The 19648-nt window shown below is 39.8% G+C and overlaps 1 protein-coding gene across 1 annotated transcript in view; it reads left to right on the top strand.

Moving 5' to 3' along the window:
- Window positions 1–12994: 12994 nt before the first annotated feature.
- The window catches only part of LOC134533467 (uncharacterized), a 67244-nt gene continuing 60590 nt past the window's right edge, over window positions 12995–19648 (top strand). The window contains exon 1 of the mRNA XM_063370991.1: window positions 12995–13184. Within this exon, the coding sequence (XP_063227061.1) occupies window positions 12995–13184 (190 nt within the window). The remainder of the gene's footprint in view (window positions 13185–19648) is intronic.

The raw sequence follows: 19648 nt of genomic DNA, 5'->3' as shown, positions 1-19648 counted from the left end.
AGGCCGCCAGCTAGGCGGGGGGACAACAACGGAAGCAACGGTACACGTGACTGGACTGGAGGGGGGGTCCTAGCGATATAAAATGAGGTCAACACCCTAGACACAGCAGTCAACACATAGTCGTGTGGGTATGTAAGGACCTACAGCAGAAGTAGTTAACCAAGATGTCTAACTTTCAACCGAACAGGATATACTCCAGTGTAACACCTGGGCTATGCACTGTTGATTATAGTGAGTGGATCGACGGTGTTTTAAAACATTTTTCGGAGATTTGTGACACTGTGATTCACGAGAAACAGGTTTTAAACCCAGGACCTCAAGATACGCCTCTAGAAGTTATCAACTGTCTGGGCTATGGACATTGTAGTGTGAATATGATGAGAGACGATACAGTTCTCCCTGCAACGCCTGAAGAGGTTTTCGCACATGCATTCAACCAACCAGCTATTCAGTCACCGCCAGCATCTGCATGTGGTCAGACTTCGTCAGTCCAGACATCATCTATCTGTACCCAGATGAGTCCCACATCGCCAGTACCTACTACATCAGTAGCAGTCCAGCATAAACGCAGGCGTCAGCTTCGCCTTCCTACATCTCGCAAGAGTCGAACCCGAGATCTCAGTCATCTAGGTCCGATCAGTGAAGACACCACTCAAGTATGTTCCATAGAAAGCACTAGTGATGAAAGAACTGTTGAGATGGCTCGTGTAGCTGTACGTTCATTACTTCTGGAACTATTGAGCAAAGTATAATATTATTTATATCAATTTTCTCTTTAATATGTATTTCAGAGTATATTATACCCTATGTAACTTGTAGTTATGCTTAATATTTAGGTATTGGGTCTCTGGTTTATGTAAATTGGTTATGTTGACTTTGTCACTATGGTGTGCAGTGTGTGAATATTATGTACTTTTATTACTCATTATTTAATTCTTTTAAATCAGTGATTTTTCTTATCCCTTGCTGTTTGTAATAAGATTTAAATAAATATCTGTTTAACATTTACGTTGTTTGCTTTAATTACAAAAAACCATTTAATGGCCCCTCTTATTAAAAATTGTTTTAAATTCAGAGTATTTTTAAAAAGTTGTAACTATAAGTTATTAACCTCCTCAGCTAGAGTGATTGCTTTAATACATAAATTCTAACACTACCTTCGAGATGTCTTCCGCCACTACGAGAAGAGAGAGAGAGACTCTACACAACACCAATATTTTATAAATACTCTATCATTTATTAAATTATATACAAAATACAGTATCTTACCGGACTTTTTTTATTGTAATTAATGTTGGGAAATTTGTTTCAGCGATGGTTAATTTATTTTTGTATGTTGCATTCTTGATGGTTATCAAATGTTTGCATGTGGGTGTAATATATATGTCATTTTGGAGTAGGTACAGTCAGTTTGTTTGTAGAGGTCATAGAGGTAGGATGTGTACGAGTATATTAATTAGGACTCGTCAGATACCCGGGTGGCTGTGACGGCAACTGAGAACTTGGTGAATACAGGATACCGACTTGTCTCGACTACGTCTCTCCAAGCCACTCAGGGTATTTGTAAATGTTGTTTGTGACATTCCCGGGCTAATGGAACGTTGTTTGGGATGTTCCTAGGATCTATTTCCATGACCACCGCACCAGCTACAGGGTTGCGACTGGCAGCCTGTATTTCACAGAATTATTGTTTAGTTCGACTAGTCTCTACGCGCGTTCCTGTCACCATGACTTCTTCCAGCGACAGCGAAATGGATGGTTTGTTTGTCGCAAATATAAATGAAAGGCCATTCCCTTGCATTACTCTTCTGGTACCATGCTTGCCCGGTGCCAAGTCCGGGTAAAATTGTGGAGGCATCATTTCTAAGTAGTGTCGAGATGTAGTATAGCGGTTGAAAACTGGCTCCAATTGCTAAACACAACACTATTCAAAACACCAATATTTTATAAATACTCTATCATCAAACCTAAACATATAAAGGCATACATATATAATAAACGTAGTTTAGAATATGGCTTCATGTTCCAAACTTATCTCGACTTGCCTCGACTGGTTACACATTGCATAACACTTGTAGGTTTTTTAATTCAAACTTGGCGTCATCCGGTGACAATGCCTTGAATTAAATATGGCCGACAGTGGCGCCATCTGGTAGCGACTTTATGAATTAAAGATGGCGGGAATGGAGAACTTGGTGAAAACAGGCTACCGACTTGTCTCGTCTTGTCCCCCGACTTGTGTCGACTGTCTAGACTTGTCTCGACTCGTTCCCGACTTGTCTCGACTGACTACATAACACTTGGCGCCATCCGGCAGTAACTTTAAGAATTAAAGATGGCGACGGTGGCGCGCTCCGGCGGTAACTTTAAGAATTAAAGATGGCGAGGGTGGCACACTCTGGTAGCAACACTAGGAACTAAAGATGGCGACGGTGGCGTCATCTGGTATCGATTGTATTAACTAATATATGGCGACGGTGGCGCCATCTACCAACCAACTTGAGAACCAAGATGGCGGCGCCTCTGGCAACTAATTTTGAATTTGTAGCGCGATACTAGCGACATCTACCAGCCAACTTGAGAACCAAGATGGCGGCGCCTCTGTCAACTAATTTTGAATTTGGCGCGCGATACTAGCGACATCTACCAGCCAACTTGAGAACCAAGATGGCGGCGTCTCTGGCAACTAATTTTTGAATTTGGCGCCATCTGGTAGTCTGTGCTGGAATTAAAGATGGCGGCTGTATAATAATTTTAATTTCAAATGTGGCGCCTTAGGTATGCATTAAGGAAGGCAAAAACACCCTCCCCCATTTATCATAAACTTGCCGTCAGTACCTAGCATATATAGATTATTTATTCCACCATATTCCAATTGGTCTCGTGGTCTTGTGGTCAAGGTGTCCGCCTCGTAACCACGACATCCTGGACGTTTTCACGTCCCATGGATCGAATCCCAGCCTCGGCACTGAAAATATTTTAGTTAAAATAAAATAATCCCTGCTGCTATCTGGTGGCGACCAACATAACTATATGACGTCACAAGATGGCTGCCACCAGCAGACGAAAACAAGATGGCGGCCACCAGCAGACGAAACAAGATGGCGGCTGATGATTACATCGAATTTCAAAGTTCGAAAAAAAATTCGAATCCAATATGGCGGCCGTGACGAAAAGTGCAACGGTGACGTCCGATTCGAAGTTGGTGGAAATTTCTAGAAATACAAAATGGCGGATGGATTAGCATGGATTAGCATGGATTAACATATGGATTAGCATAGATTGGCATATGGATTAGCATAGATTGGCATTCAGATTAGCATAGATTGGCATACGAATTGGCATAGATTGGCATACGAATTGGCATAGATTGGCATGGATTGGCATAGATTGGCATGGATTGGCATGGATTAGCATAGATTAGCATAGATTAGCATAGATTAGCATAGATTAGCATACGGATTAGCATGGATTAGCATACGGATTAGATGACGTCATCCAAGATGGCCGCCGGATCCTCGATCCTCCGCCTGGCCTTGAACCCCCCATTTCCAACTACTAACAGTTGTGTACATTGACGAAACCTGGATTCACCCGACGTACACAGTAAGCAAGTGTTGGCAAGACAACGAAACACCCGGTGTTTTGAAGAATGACAGCGCTGGTCAACGTTGGATAATCGTACATGCAGGTTGCGATCTAGGTTTCATTCCAGGTGCATATCTCATTTTCAAGTCCATAGGTAAAAGTGGCGATTATCACGACGAGATGAACTTCGCAAACTTTTCCAGATGGGTGCAAGACAAGCTTATTCCAAATTTGCCTGCTAATTCTTGGTTTAAATGGATAATGCCCCTTATCATTCCGTTCAGTTAAATAAGCCACCAACAACCGGTACATGAAAACAAGATATCATCCAATGGTTACAGAACAACAACATTCCGCATGACAATGATATGACAAAATGTGAACTCCTCCAGCTCGTTTGTGGTCGACGTCCACCTCCCAGGTTTCGCATAGATGAGATGTTAGAAGAACATGGGCATGAAGTAATAAGATTACCACCATACCACTGTGAGCTTAATGCTATTGAGTATGTATGGAACATTGTAAAATCACGTGTTGCTGAAAAAAATGTCGCTCAATCATCACGTACCATTGAAAACATCACAACAGAAGCAATCAATAGCGTCACCTAAGAAGAATGGCAAAATGCTATTTTACATGTAAAACGTACAGAAGCAGAGTACCGGACAGGTGACTGTCTAATGGAGCACGAAATTGAGAAAATTGTTGTTAACTTTGGCGAGTCCAGCTCAGACAGTGATTGGGACTTTTCGGACAACAGCAGCACATATTACAATGGTAACATATCAGGAATTGAAGAACTAAATGGCCGAGTGGGCGTTTGTTACGTGCACTATGCACGAAACTGTGTTGAAATGTTTCTTGCATTTTTTTCATTAATTAATCACACAAACAATATTTTCTTTGATTATAGGCAAATGTATACCGTCATGTATGTTAAATATGGTGCTGAGTGAAATAATTATTATAACACAAACGGTACGATGTGATGCTGTGACACACTTTGGTACACACTGTGACATCTTCGTAAACACTGTGTTTCGCTGTTTCATACGACTGTACCTTCACCTTATCACAACATTTCTTACTGCACGACTGCGCTTCATGGCCATCGTTTCATCCAGGTAATCATGCTTGCATGTTGCGTACACTTATGAACGCAAGTGTATACTCCTTGCTGTTGCTTCCACAGCTAACGGTATTCCCCTACTGCCAACCCCTCCTCATTCCCCACCCCTCTCTCACAGCGACACTAGCGCTCCCGTCACTCCCCTCCTCGGGACCACAGTTGGCTTGGGCGTGTAGTACATTTTGCACTACGTACAATCAACAAAAAGGAAGCACCGTCAACGAAAAGGCAGCACATTTGGAAGCACCGCCAACAAAAAGGCAGCTCATTTGGAAGTACCGACAACGAAAAGGCTGAACCGCCAACGAAAAGGCAGCTCATTTCGAAGCACCGACAACGAAAAGGCAGCACCGCCTACATGTCATTGAAGCTACAAGGATACAAGTCTACTCGGCTCCAACTACTCCAGCATTATGTTATTAGATTACATGACTACTTGTTTACGTAGCTACAAGTATACGAGGCTACATGGATCTGTAGCTACAATTCTACGAGTTCCCAAGACATCTTGACTACGCGACTACGAGCCATTATGTTACGAGACTACGTGACTATTAATCATCAAGTTTACGAGACTGCGAGACTACAGAGCTACGAAGCTCCTAGAACACTAGTTTACACGACTGCGAGGTAAGAGAACTATAAGTCTGCATGAGTACTTGACTACGAAGCTACTCGACTACAAGGCTCCAATTGCTGCTTCTGTCTTCGTCGGAATTTTCTCTTTTGCTCCAACAGCATTATGTTATAAGATTACAAGGCTACTTGCTAACGTAGCTTCAAGTCTACGAGGCTCCAATGCATCATGACTACGTGACTACGAGCCATGAGGTTACGAGACTACGTGACCTAGAATCATCAAGTATACGAGACTGCGAGGTTACAGAGCTACGAAGCTCCTAAAACACGAGTTTACGCGACTGCGAGAATACAGAACTACAAGTCTGTATGAGTACTTGACTACGAAGCTACTCGACTACAAGGCTCCAATTGCCGCATCTGTCTTCGTCATAATTTTCTCTTTTGCTCCAACTGCACCATCAGCATTATGTTATAATATTACAAGGCTACTTGCTTAAGTAGCTTCAAGTCTACGAGGCTCCAATGCATCATGACTACGTGTCTACGAGCCATGAGGTTACGAGACTATGCGATTGCGAGTCTTCAAGGTTACGCGATCGCGAGGCTATAGGACTGCGTAGCTTCCAGAAAGCATGGTTACGAGACTGCATGACTAATTGGCCTTGTGACTACGAAACTTTATATCTCTAACTGACTGCAATAGCACTATTCAGTGGTGAGAGTTAATTTATCTCATGCAAAGGTACATGTTGCAAGTAGTTCCGCTTTTCAACATCAGATGTCTCCACGTGTTGCTTGCAGGTAAATAAAATTTATTTCTTTTATGCGTGATGCGGGATGATCACTATCGATCGCATAAGAAGGATGGCTTCGATAGTCTCCAAGGAGAAGGAAGTTCGTCCTTCCCGTTAGTGCTTCTCAGATTTCTCACAGTCCGCCATCTTGGATTGTGACGTCTCGGCTGCCATCATGGATGGGTGTGACCTTGACCTTTGACCGAAACCGCTGGAATTATCGCAAGCACACGGGAAAAAAACCATCAAAATATTTATAAGAATAATCACGAGCTCACGGATAAAACCAGCATAATATTGGCAAGAATAATTAGGAGCACACGGAGAAAACCATCATAATACTGACATGGATAATCGGGAGCACACGGAGAAAACCACCACACATTTTCTTTCATAACATAAAATTAAATAAAATTTAAAAAATTAAAAATAAAAAAAAATTCAAAAAATACTTAAAATTCTGGCTTGAGAACTTATCATTGATGAGCAAATATAGAGTTCTAGTCTTATAACATAATGCTGATGGTGCAGTTGGAGCAAAAGAGAAAATTCTGACGAAGACAGAAGCAGCAATTGGAGCCTTGTAGTCGAGCAGCTTCGTAGTCAAGTACTCATGCAGACTTGTAGTTCTCTATACTCGCAATCACGTAAACTCGTGTTCTAGAAGTTTCGTAGCTCTGTAGCTTCGCAGTCTCGTAACCTTGAAGATTCGTAGTCACGTAGTCCACTGAATGATACTATTGTAGTGAGTTAGAGACATGAATTTTCGTAGCCACGCGGCCAATTCGTCATTCAACAAAGAAATAAATATTATTTACCTGCAAGAAACGCGTGGCGTCATCTGTTGATGAAAAGCGGAACTACTTGCAACAAGTACCTTTGCATGATTTAATTAACTCTCACCACTGAATGGTGCTATAGTAGTCAGTGAGAGTCATGACGTTTCGTAGCCATGCGGCCAATTATTCATGCAGTCTCGTAACCATGCGTTCTGGAAGCTACGCAGTCATATAGCTTCGCGATCGCGTAACCTTGAAGACTCGCAATCGCATAGTCTCGTAACCTCATGGCTCGTATTCACGTAGTCATGATGCATTGGAGCCTCGTAGACTTGAAGCTACGTAAGGAAGTAGCCTTTTAATCTTATAACATAATGCTGATGGTGCAGTTGGAGCAAAAGAGAAAATTACGACGAAGACATGCGGAAATTAGAGCCTTGTAGTCGATTATCTTCGTAGTCAAGTACTCATACAGACTTGTAGTTCTGTATTCTCGCAGTCGCGTAAACTCGTGTCCTAGGAGCTTCGTAGCTCTGTAGCCTCGCAGTCTCGTAAACTTGAATATTCGTGGTCACGTAGTCTCGTAACATAATGGCTCGTAGTCGCGTAGTCAAGATGTCTTGGGACCTCGTAGAATTGTAGCTACGTATCCATGTAGCCTCGTATACTTGTAGCTACGTAAACAAGTAGTCATGTAATCTAATAACATAATGCTGGAGTAGTTGGAGCCTAGTACTCTTGTATTCTTGTAACTTCAAAGACATGTAGGCGGTGCTGCCTTTTCGTTGGCAGTGCTGCCTTTTCGTTGTCGGTACTTCCAAATGAGCTGCCTTTTTGTTGGCGGTGCTTCCAAATGTGCTGCCTTTTCGTTGACGGTGCTTCCTTTTTGTTGATTGTACATAGTACTAAATGTTGTGACTGAATATTTACTAGTTCAAAACCTCTTGGTGTTAACTAAAATATTTTTCAAGGTCACTTGGTCTTTTATTATGTCTAAAAAATATTACGATGGACTAATTGAATATAATTAGCTTACGACGAAGAAGGTCATGCGGTCCTGAAATGACTAGCCTATACGTCTGATATTAACATGACTCGGTCTCATGATCTGAAGACAATTGGCCTGTATGTGTGACTTTGTACATGAACGGATTATATGTTATTCAGATTATTGAAAAATTATACCTTCATGTTAGGCTAATCGCCACTGTATTTAATTCGTTGGCCAGGTATATTGACTTGAGTGGTTTTTCGTAGAGTGAATAATTAATAAACTCCGTGAAAGGTAATGGAAAACCGAACCTAAAATTTATTTAATAATAAGTTACAACTTTCACTGGTCAAGAATCGAACCGTGGTCATGAATCCTTCGATTCAATTTGAATATTAATAATTGATTTTTTCGGAGACATTTGGAATTTTTCCCGCATTTCTAGCTAAATAATAACATGATTTCAAGATGGCGCCCAAATTTTCAAGATGGCGGGCACCTCAGTAATAATTATTACTGCACTGTAACAGGTTAGAATAAAACTGGCATGATGGTAAGACGAGTACACACAATATGGTGTCCTCCAGCAGAAGAAAACATGATGGTGGCAATGACCACTAGCAGGTGGTAGCCCCTGGTAGCATGTACTGAACATAAAATGACGGATCCATGTTGGACATCAAGGTTAAAGTCAAAGATCAAAGTCAAGGTCAAATTTTAAGGTCAACATCTTAGATCAAGGTCAAATTTCAAGGTCAAGGACAAAATTCATGACCAAGGTCAAAGTTCAAAGTAAGGTCAAATTTCAAGATCAAGGTCAAAGTTAAAGGTCAAGGTCAAAGTTCAATGCCAACAGTCGAGGTTAAAGGTATGGTGAACAGAAAATTATACTAACATGTCGCCTGCACACTCTAGCAGACGATAACTAGATGGTGGTCTCCAGCGGACGAAGACAAGATGGCGGACATGACATAATACCAGCTGATGGTATATACCTTGTTATTGGTGGTGGTAGGTCAGTCTGTAGGTGGCTTCTGTGGAGGAAGGATCTGTTGTTTTTTAATTTTTGCTCTTACCGGTTACGAACCAAGGGCAAGAATCGATATAATCAAACAGTATTCTAATATGTTAATTTTTTGATGAATTTTGGAATTTTTTTCATTAAAATCTGATAATAAATAAAGATTTTAAAGATGGCGACCATAACGATCATTGCAACATTAATAGGATCCAATATGTTGGTCGTAATGTAAAGTATAAGGATGTCATCGTACTCAACCAAGATGGTGGGGCATATCGTAACATGCAACATTTATATAATCCAAGATGGTGACCGTAACGATAAGTGAAACAGTGGTTTTTAAGTTATATTTTATTAAATTTTTATTAATCAATTCGATTAAATAATTTTTTAATGTTTTTTAAATTTTTTCCCTATTTCCTAACATTAAAAATTACGGATTTTCAAAATGGCGACCGTAACGATAATTGCAACAGTTACGACTTAATACAAGTAAGTGGTTCTGTCTCGAACAGGTAGTGCTATTATTACTTAAAATTTTAAAAAAATACAAATCCCAATATGCATGTTATTTTTTTTATATACCTTATTTAATTCTCAATATGGTAAATGTCTCGATGGCCGAGCGGTTAAAGGAGTATGTTTTCCACCCTAGAGATCAGAGCTGAGCTGGTTCGAATCACAGTGATTCCAATGTATTTTGCATAAAAAATTAAAATTAATATGTCGATAAGGATCATAATATCTCTGGTAGGTAATGGAATATGGACCTTATGTGATGAGAATGTGCAATGTTGGCGCTCTCTAGGAACAAACAGCAGAAACAAAGTCGACGGTATCAAGTGGAGCAGAAAAAAATGAAGAGCGATGCTGTCGCTATCTAGGAACAAACAACAGTAACAATGTCGACAGTATCCAAGATGGCGGCCTCCAGTGGAACAGAAAAAAATCAATAGCGATGCTGGCGCTGTCTAGGAACAAACAGCAGAAACAAAGTCGACGGTATCTAAGATGTCGGATCCAATATGTCTGCCGTGGTCAAGGACAAAGGTCAAGGTCAAGGTCATCAAAGATGGCCGCCGTGATCTACTTGTCCCGTTACGTTGTGTACCGTTGCGCTGTGTCCCATTACGCTCATCCAAGATGGCCGCCGTTACGTCAGAATCAGAGATGTGGCTCGGCACCGGCACCACGCGCCAGCGCCAGTTTCCGGAGCCCCATTCATATACTACTACAATCCCATATTCCTACCATTTCATATATATATATATATACTTTTTCTGTGATCTTTAAACACAAATACATGAAAGTACGCCCAACCAAATTTTCCGTGGTATACTCCGCATGGCAATCAAATAAAAAGTATCAATTTATTAATATTCCATTTCCTGTTATGCTTGTTGAACTTCTGAAATTCCTAAAAATAAAATTATTCTCTGTCGTCACAATATAAAGTTCCGAAATGCTTTAATAATCAAGTTTTCAAAAACTGTCGTAAGCAAACAGAAAAAGGTAAACACAAAACTTGTGAAATCTATCTGTAATTATATTAATAAACAAGTAATGTACTTTCACCTGAGTGTATGATATATATATATATATATATATATATATATCTACTCTACGATATATATATACGTATATATATACTCTACGAAAGTTAATTAAAAACAGAATTTAAAATTTATTTTAAGCTTTAATTTCTCTTACCACTGGCCGAGAATCAAACCAAGTGCGTAAATCCATCGAGTCAATCATTATTTTAATAAGATATTTGTTTATGAATTTTGGATTTTTATCTTAATTTCTAGGTCAATATACACAAATTTCCAAGATGGTGGCCAATATGTCATCATCGGCTTACTGGAGGCTGGTAGACTAGGAACCTAAGCTGATTTTATTGAATAAAAGTTGTTATGTTAAATTAATTTTATTGCATCGATCAAGTATCGAAACAAGGACAGGAACAGATCGATTCAATCAGTATGTTGATTGCAGATTTTTAAAATAAATTTTGGAGTTTTCCCAAAATTTATAGCTAAATAAATACAGATTTCCAAAATGGTGACCAAATGTCAAAATGGCGAGTATCCTGGTAATAAATGATTAGTCCACTCTATCGGGTAAAAATTAAACTAATATGGCGGCACCATCCACTAACAGACGAAAACAATAAGTTGGATCCAAGATGTTGGCCACCATCAGACGAAAAAAAGATGGCATACGTGATGTTATACTAGTTGGCGATATATACCTTGACATTAGTGGTGGGAGCTCAGTCTGCCCTTGGCATCCGTGGAGCAAGGATCCGTTACCATTTTTATTTTCGCCCTCACCAGTTTCGAACCGAGGACACCATAATTTAAGTGTAAAATTTAATTAAAATTTGATTAAAATTTGATTACTTAAAATTGTTTATAAGTTTTAAATATACCTATTCCCAATTTTATAGCTAAATAGTTGCGGATTTAAAAGATGGCGACTGTGAGTTCATAACTCATGATAACGGAATTCTTATATTAAAATTTTATTCATAAAATTTTTTATTAATTTAAAAATGTTCCCGAATTTGTAGCTTATAAAATTATGTATTTTCTGAATGGCGACCGTAACGAAAAGTGCAATGGTGAGGTCATAATTAAAAATGGCTTGATGTAAGTTTTTGGACCATTGCTAAGCACTTTTTCTGCAGAAGAAAACTAAAAAATTAATAAATAAATAAATAAATAGAAGTACCCAAAAGATAAAAAACACAAATTAAGCGAAAAATTGCTGCTGTCAACAGGATATAAAAACCACAAAATATTCCGTAACAGGAATATGGTCAACAAACAAAGAAAAACAAAGAATAATGTACTAAGAAAAACGAAAAAAACCCACAAATGATGACGACACAAAAATATTGACCAAAAAAATTCAGCACTACGGTTGAAACGAGACAAAAAAACGACAAAACGAAAAGACGAAACAAACACAATAGTTATCCAAAACGGAATAGAACGATAAAAAACCCCACAAATGATGACAGCACAAAAATATTGAAACCAAAAAAAAAAATTCAGCACAACGGGAGCAGATAGCAGTTCCCGAAACGTCGCTTGTTTCTGTTTTGGAAAAACTATTGTGTTTGTTTCGTCTTTTCCTTTTGTCGTGTTTTTGTCTCGTTTCAACTGTTGTGCTGAATTTTTTTTTTTGGGTTCAATATTGTTGTGCTGTCATCATTTGTGGGGGGTTTTATCGTTCTATTCCGTTTTGGATAACTATTGTGTTTGTTTCGTCTTTTCGTTTTGTCGTGGTTTGTCTTGTTTCAACCGTAGTGCTGAATTTTTTTGGTTTCAATATTTTTGTGTCGTCATCATTTGTGGGTTTTTTTCGTTCTCTTAGTACATTATTCTTTGTTTTTCTTTGTTCGTTGACCATATTCCTGTTACGGAATATTTTGTGGTGTTTATATCCTGTTGGCAGCAGCAATTATTTGCTTAATTTGTGTTTTTTGTATTTTGGGTATTTCTATTTATTTATTTATTTATTTATTGTTTAGTTTTCTTCTACAGAAAAAGTGCTTAGCAATGGCGTATGTCCAAAAACTTACATCAAGTCATTCACTCCCGTTGCACAAATCCTTCAAAGATAATAAAAATGGCGTCTTGAAAACATAATGTTCGAGACCTCGGCGGCTTAGTGCGGCTTGTTAATGGGAAATTTAAGCCACTATGGGGAATTTTGAAGCTGTAGATATTTTTGAGGAATAAAATGGGAAATTTTCTCTCAGAACTGTAATTTTTCCACTCATTTTTTTTTTTTTTTTTTTTTTTTAGATTTTTGGCAAAATAATAGATATTTTGACGGATTTTGAGGGGATTCTGGGGGATTTTAAATCATTTTTTGCGAATTTTTAATTTGTTTTCAAAGATAAGGTTCTTGCAAGTTGGACCGCCTTGACGTCACAATCCAAGATGGCGTACATCGGCTCCAGGCACCACGAGCTCCACAGCCTGAAGCCTGGCGCTGGACTTACCACTATACACTACTGACGTCATGGCCCGAGCACTCATCCACCGGCACTATAGAGACGTCGTTGAGAAAATGTTTGGTGGTGGTGCGCCTGCCATGTCGTGGAGATCCCTGACCCTGTGGTGGGTGCCGCCGGCGTCCAGTTTCAGGGAGCAGTTCATCGAGGTGAGGAGGAACGACAGGATCATGTTCCAGCACAACTGCAGCTCGCCGCTGCTCTTCTACTTCTTCACGCTCGCCGTGGAGGACGGCTACGTGGACTGGTCGGCCAACTGCGACCCCCCAGGTATCTCCTGTGCGCACTCTGGCTTCAGTCCTTGTGGCTTGGCAATGTTCAGTTGGACAGGTCGGCCAACTGCGACCCCCCAGGTATCTCCTGTGCGCACTCTGGCTTCAGTCCTTCTGGTTTGGTACTGTTCAGTTGGACTGGTCGGCCAACTGCGACCCCCCAGGTATCTCCTGTGCGCACTCTGGCTTCAGTCCTTGTGGCTTGGCACTGTTCAGTTGGACTGGTCGGCCAACTGCGACCCCCCAGGTATCTCCTGTGCGCACTCTGGCTTCAGTCCTTGTGGCTTGGCAATGTTCAGTTGGACAGGTCGGCCAACTGCGACCCCCCAGGTATCTCCTATGCGCACTCTCGCGTCAGTCCTTGTGGCTTGGCACTGTTCAGTTGGACTGGTCGGTGTGCCGGAAAATAGGCATTTCGTCAAATTTTTAATTATATTCTATAATTTTAAAATATTTTGGGGTTTCTTATTTTTTTAATTTATCTGGTTGTTAATGGGGGTGATTTATTTTTGTTAGGCCGGTGTACGCCACGGATTTAAACTTTGTGCCAGTGGACCAAAGCCCCTTTCCAGGGGGCCAATCTGATATTTTGCTGTCTAATGTGGACATGGTCAGCCCGGTTGAAATTTCTATCGCCTGCAGTCACGTCCCGAGTTTGTAATGTTAATTCCCTGCATGACCAAAACTGCATAGAGCAGCTTCTGGGCTGCAAGCTGCTACTTCTCAGAGAGCTGCTGAGAGTAGTAAGTCTTGTCACGAACGCGTATACCATGGACGGTTGTTTCCAGCTTCGTTGCGCCTTTTGTTTCCCCCCCCCCCTTTTCCCTTAGTTCTGAGAAATCCAGGAGCAGTTACCTGACATTAACTTAGCCACGAGACCTAAAGAGACCTCCACGAAACCTAGCGGCAGAAAAAAGCAACTTCACCCATGGTGGCCAGCGAGCTGAGACTACGCTCGTGACACCTGGCGGCGAGTCAGTTCACCGCCTCCGTTAGTTCCCCTTTATGCCGCCAGAGCGCAGCGCCGCTACGCCTTATGGCCCTATGCTTCTTCCTCCCGACCTGTAGAAGTCGATTGTTCGTTGCCTTCGTTTCGGTCCGGTAGAGAGCGCGCATGTCGTGTTCTTGTCACGCCCGCCTCGGACTCCTTCGGAAATTTTCGGCTTAGAACCGAACCTTCCCCCCTCCTCCCTAGGGCTTTAGCGCCTGTTTTAATTAGAAGCCTTGTCCGCCATCATCGGCACTTAGTTCTCTGAGCTCGGCTGCTGACCACGTGTTCTCGGGGTCCTCTGCGCTAAGAGGCTTTTCGCGGGAACGGCGATTGTCGGTTGCACAAAAGATGTAGTCAGTTGCTTAAGGGATGTGATCCCATTTGTACAGTAGCCGGGCAGAGGTAGTTTTTAGAAAAGTCATGCGTAGTAAAATTTTTTAATTTATATTTAATTCTAAAAATTCTGGTTTCCTTCGCGCATCCGCGAATTCTCGGTGCGCGTCATCCTGATGTCGGCGCGAGACACCTCGTGAGCCCTGTTTCCACACCCTGTTTGACAGGGTCGAAGTTACGGAGGAGAGAAAAGCTCCCCGCATGATCTTCGGGACCTCCAGGTGACCCCCCCCTTTTAGAAGAGTTTTCCTCGCAGTCCGATGTCATCCTGGAAAGACACAGGTGATATGAGATAAATATTTTTTTCACTTGCATAGAAGGAACAGAATTCATAAAACAAAGATACCAGCGAGCAGTGCTTTAAGGACGTCATCCTCAAGAATCTGTAAAATTGAGGAAACTCATATATATATGTAATCGTTGGGACATTCAAATTTGGTGCAATTTTTAAATTTTTGATTATGTAATAATTTTTTGTTAAGGTGTAATATGTATTGTTTTAAATAATCCCGGGGCGCCCCCTTTAACTTTGTTAATTACTAAGATTTTTATTGTCAGGTTTGAATAATGCGAACACAAAATTCCTTAATAATAAACTAGGAAAACCTATAGACCAAGCTACCGATGTTGTGTATTTATTTATCAAATACCTTCTTCATTGTAACGATCCACGAACTCCCAAGTTACTAGTGTGCAGGGAGTGTTAATATTGTCTTGTTCACCGTCTCGTGCCCCCTCTGGTAATTAACTTTAAATTTTCTTAATATTTTGCCTAGCAGTTTCTAAGGACTTTTTGATTAATTTAAAATAATATAAAAATTGGGCACGAGGGGCGTTAGAATTGGTAGCAGAGCGTGGTTTGGTTTATAGGCATACCTAAATTGAGTAGGCATACCTAAAAAAATAATAATAAATATAGAAAGAAAAAATTAATTAAATTTTGTGATAGCAATTTTGTAATAATAACATTGTGAACTGATCGCTGGTACACCCGGTTGTTATATTGCTTTTCTATTTTATAATTTATTTTGAGTTTTACGTCCCACTGTGATTGACATTGCGCGCGGTGAGACATCGCGCGGCCCCGTCGCGTCGGCGCGACGTCCCTCAGGCAGCGTGCCTTATCAGGCGCGCGTGTTATTCTCCCTGTCATCACTTCACCCCTCCCCTTCACGCCTCACCGGCTGGAGGAGGCAAGGTCATGTCGTTGCCCCCGTGTCCAGCAGCGTAACAATGCGTCTCAATCTAGTTTCTTCCTCACGGCCGACAGTGCCCTGAGTTTGTCTAAATTCCTTCTTTTATCTGTGTTTTTTTTTATAACACATCCGCCTGCAAACCAGGCAATCTTTGTGAAAAACAGATAATAGAATTTCTTTCGGACATCGTGGTATTTTTGTTTTGTCTCTCTGCGTCTTGCGCGCGCCGACATGTTATCTCTTCACCACATGACAGGGCCACCAACTGCGCGGAACTCTTCTCTACTCCACCTACGTACCACGTATTTTGTAAAAAAACTACCCATGCTTTGTATGTCCTAATAATATAATTTTTATGTCACAAAACAAGCACTATAAATAATTTATACTACCTTAAATCTAGCAGCAAAGTATTTTCTTAATCTAGGGTTACTAAAATATAACATAATAATTTTATATATACCTACCTTATAATAATATTAACAATAAAAATAATATGATAATATAAATATTTTGTTTTAGCTAATGCTAAGAAACTGCCATTGTTTACATTTTCTAAGTATCTTAAAATTAACGATTAAGTATTTTAATAGTACATAAAATAAATTTATAAAGGGTCCATTCATTACATAATATAAAATAAGAATATGCTCTTAAGTAATATTAACTAGTACTCTAATCCAATTGCGTCGTTCACAAGCTACGTGAATATACTTCGACGTACCATTTCATTGTGTCACCATACACATCCATGTGCCTAGCTTTTGTTTAGATTTATTTCCTGATCACCCATCGAGAGGTGCAATCACTCGTGCCTTTAAGAAAAGGCCTAAATTAAATTGTTTATTTACACGGGTCGAATCCCCAATACTTTTTACGCTAGCCATGAGGTGAGGAATTTATTGTAAGATAGAGTACTATACCTTTTTTTAACATCGAGTTTTCTATGAGCAATTTACCAATTAATCTAAGAATGCAAGGTAAAGGATAAATAATGTTTTTGTAATTATGAATTTTGAGTATACAATTTATTAACTTTTATAATTTTTTGGATCGGTGTTAATTTCCTTTATAAGGTGGTGTACAGCTATGTATTTAAAACATCTAAATTTTTTTCATTTTCCATTTTTCATCCAAATTTGTTGATCTTTCGGGTTTCAAACCCGAACTAACTCATGGGTGAAATTCCCTCGTAGGTCTCTCTGCTTCAGCCTGATGGTCTGATCAACCGTCGGAGCTTGAACATATTGAGCCTGTGTGAGTTAAGAAATGTAGGTATCCGGGACAGAGGTGTATTTCGCTTTTTAAGCAAGTCATAAATTCATATCATTCGTCTGATCCATCGTCAGATTGTGCAGAGCTATGACTCAATGCCTTTGACTTCTAATGGACAGCGAAACAATTATGTACAGGGGTTATATTCCCAATTTAGTTTGTAAGTTACGAGTTACCATACCCATTTACAGGGGTTACAGTCCCCATTAGTCACTGAGTGCTCAAGGACGCATTTCCCTTGTTTCGGCCTCAGTGCTTTTCGGCCTCCCTCATAGCGCCCATTTTGTGTTCCTACACGATATCCAAAATCTGAGATCAACGGGATGAATTTCATTTCATTTAATATAGCAATTCTTACATAAATAGTTGTAAGCATACAGGTACTTTAAGGTTAAGCTTTATATTTAATTTTTTATTTATTAAATGATTTTAAGGTTTTATTTTAAATAATTCAAACCAAGTTTAAATGGACCCTATTTAATTATAAACCTTGTGTTTGACTCATGAAGTGTTACAGTCAAAGGTAGCGTAATTAATTCTGCTTCTATTACAAGTAGTAGGGCAACAGGCATCCTTTTTTTGCTCAATAATAATAATAAAATCAATCATATTAAAATACGTATTCCCCATAAATTAAGCAGCTACGAGGTGACTAGTCTCATTTTAATATTTAAGGTAATCACCGAGAAGGGTGAAATACTTTCAACCCCCAACGAGAGGTCCACTTAATTAATTTGGGTATGTTTGAGCATCCCGTTTCTAGGCTAGCACAAGCTAGGTAATTTAAGATATTATAATTTTTAATTTTTAAAAACTTATGTTCAGTCTTTAACAAGCTACTTGACGTAAATAGTTTTAATTTTTTCACTCAGAAATACCTCTCTGATATTTTTTGAATCTTCATGAATCTTGTTCCACGATTTCATATATTTAATTTCTCATTACGTTCCTTTTTTTTAATAACCATAATTCGTAAATTAAGCAAGAATAATGTTTGTAGTGTTTTTTGTACTGATTTTGCGTTAATACTTGTACATGTTTATTTCTTTATTTTCCCTTGCACGTAAATGTGATGTACAGTGACGTACATAGAGTCTGAGCACTGAAGCTGTCACATCTAGCCATTTTTCTTTTTTCTTTTGCATTCCAACCCAAAGTTGTATTTCTTTTACATCGTTATCGATGAGATTGTTTATTTAAGTAAGAGCTACGTGACTTCCAGACGGCAAACTGGTTTCTTTTATGTGTTTTTCTAAAATAGGAGCTAGGTCAAGCTAGCCAACGAGCGGCGCAAAAGTTAGGGTCCTCTGAGCCAACGAGCCATGACCAGGTCCTCTGAGTGAAAAATCTCATGACCATTTTCGAGTGTTCTTTGGGTTACATTCCCACCACTCATCTTTGTATGGCCTATGTTCAAACCCCCTCTCAGGCAGTGCGAAGCCTATCAGCAGTCAAGGAAGATCTAACCGCTCCATTATAATTTATCCCTTTTTTGATTTATAATTGTTGTTTTATTGCATTTTACATTTCTTTAAATAATTTAAATTTGAGTGCGAAGAGTCGTTAATTTATCGTTTTGTTTGCAGAATACTTTTAAATAATAAATATTAGTTAATAATAATAAACATCAGAGTGGTATGCACTGAAATTTCTTAATTTATCGAATATTTAATATTTTTAAATTCATTCTTTCCTACGGATTGTTGATCTTTTGGGGTTTTCATCCCCAATAATTTAAAATTACGCCAAGGGAAATCCACCCATAGGTCCTGTGTCACTCTGGGACTGAGGCTCTGTTTCGCCTTCGGGCAAGCAATAAATTTGACTGTCTTCTCCATCGCCTGACTGTGCAGGGCTGAGTCCCAATGTCTTCGACTTCTTATGGAAAGACTATTTTCAGGGGTACACAAATCCCCACCTTTCATAACTGGCACCCGACGGACCAAGTTCCGGTTCCGGCCCAGTGTTTTAGGCCCGCCTCACAGCGCCCATGTTTAGAGTTTTGTCACGTGACATCATTCCCAACATCTGAGATCAACTTTCCTAATTACATAATTCACCGTTTAAGGGTGATTTAGACAATTATAATACACCTTCGATTTGATAAACATATTTTTTTATAAGTAGTAGGATACAGGGGACCTGGTACTAGTTTTACTGAGCAGTGTATGTGTTGTTTTTTTTATATTTTCCCTATATGCTCTGCATTCAAGCGGCGGAGTATGTGCCGGAAATTAGGCATTTCGTCAAATTTTTAATTATATTCTATAATTTTAAAATATTTTGGGGTTTCCTATTTTTTTAATTTATCTGGTTGTTAATGGGGGTGATTTATTTTTGTTAGGCCGGTGTATGCCACGGATTTAAACTTTGTGCCAGTGGACCAAAGCCCCTTTCCAGGGGGCCAATCTGATATTTTGCTGTCTAATGTGGACATGGTCAGCCCGGTTGAAATTTCTATCGCCTGCAGTCACGTCCCGAGTTTGTAATGTTAATTCCCTGCATGACCAAAACTGCATAGAGCAGCTTCTGGGCTGCAAGCTGCTACTTCTCAGAGAGCTGCTGAGAGTAGTAAGTCTTGTCACGAACGCGTATACCATGGACGGT

Source organism: Bacillus rossius, chromosome 6 (genome assembly GCF_032445375.1).
Source record: "Bacillus rossius redtenbacheri isolate Brsri chromosome 6, Brsri_v3, whole genome shotgun sequence".
Taxonomy (NCBI): Eukaryota; Metazoa; Arthropoda; class Insecta; order Phasmatodea; family Bacillidae; genus Bacillus; species Bacillus rossius.
Note: the sequence above shows the minus strand (reverse complement) of the source record. Positions and strands in the feature narration are given on the sequence as shown.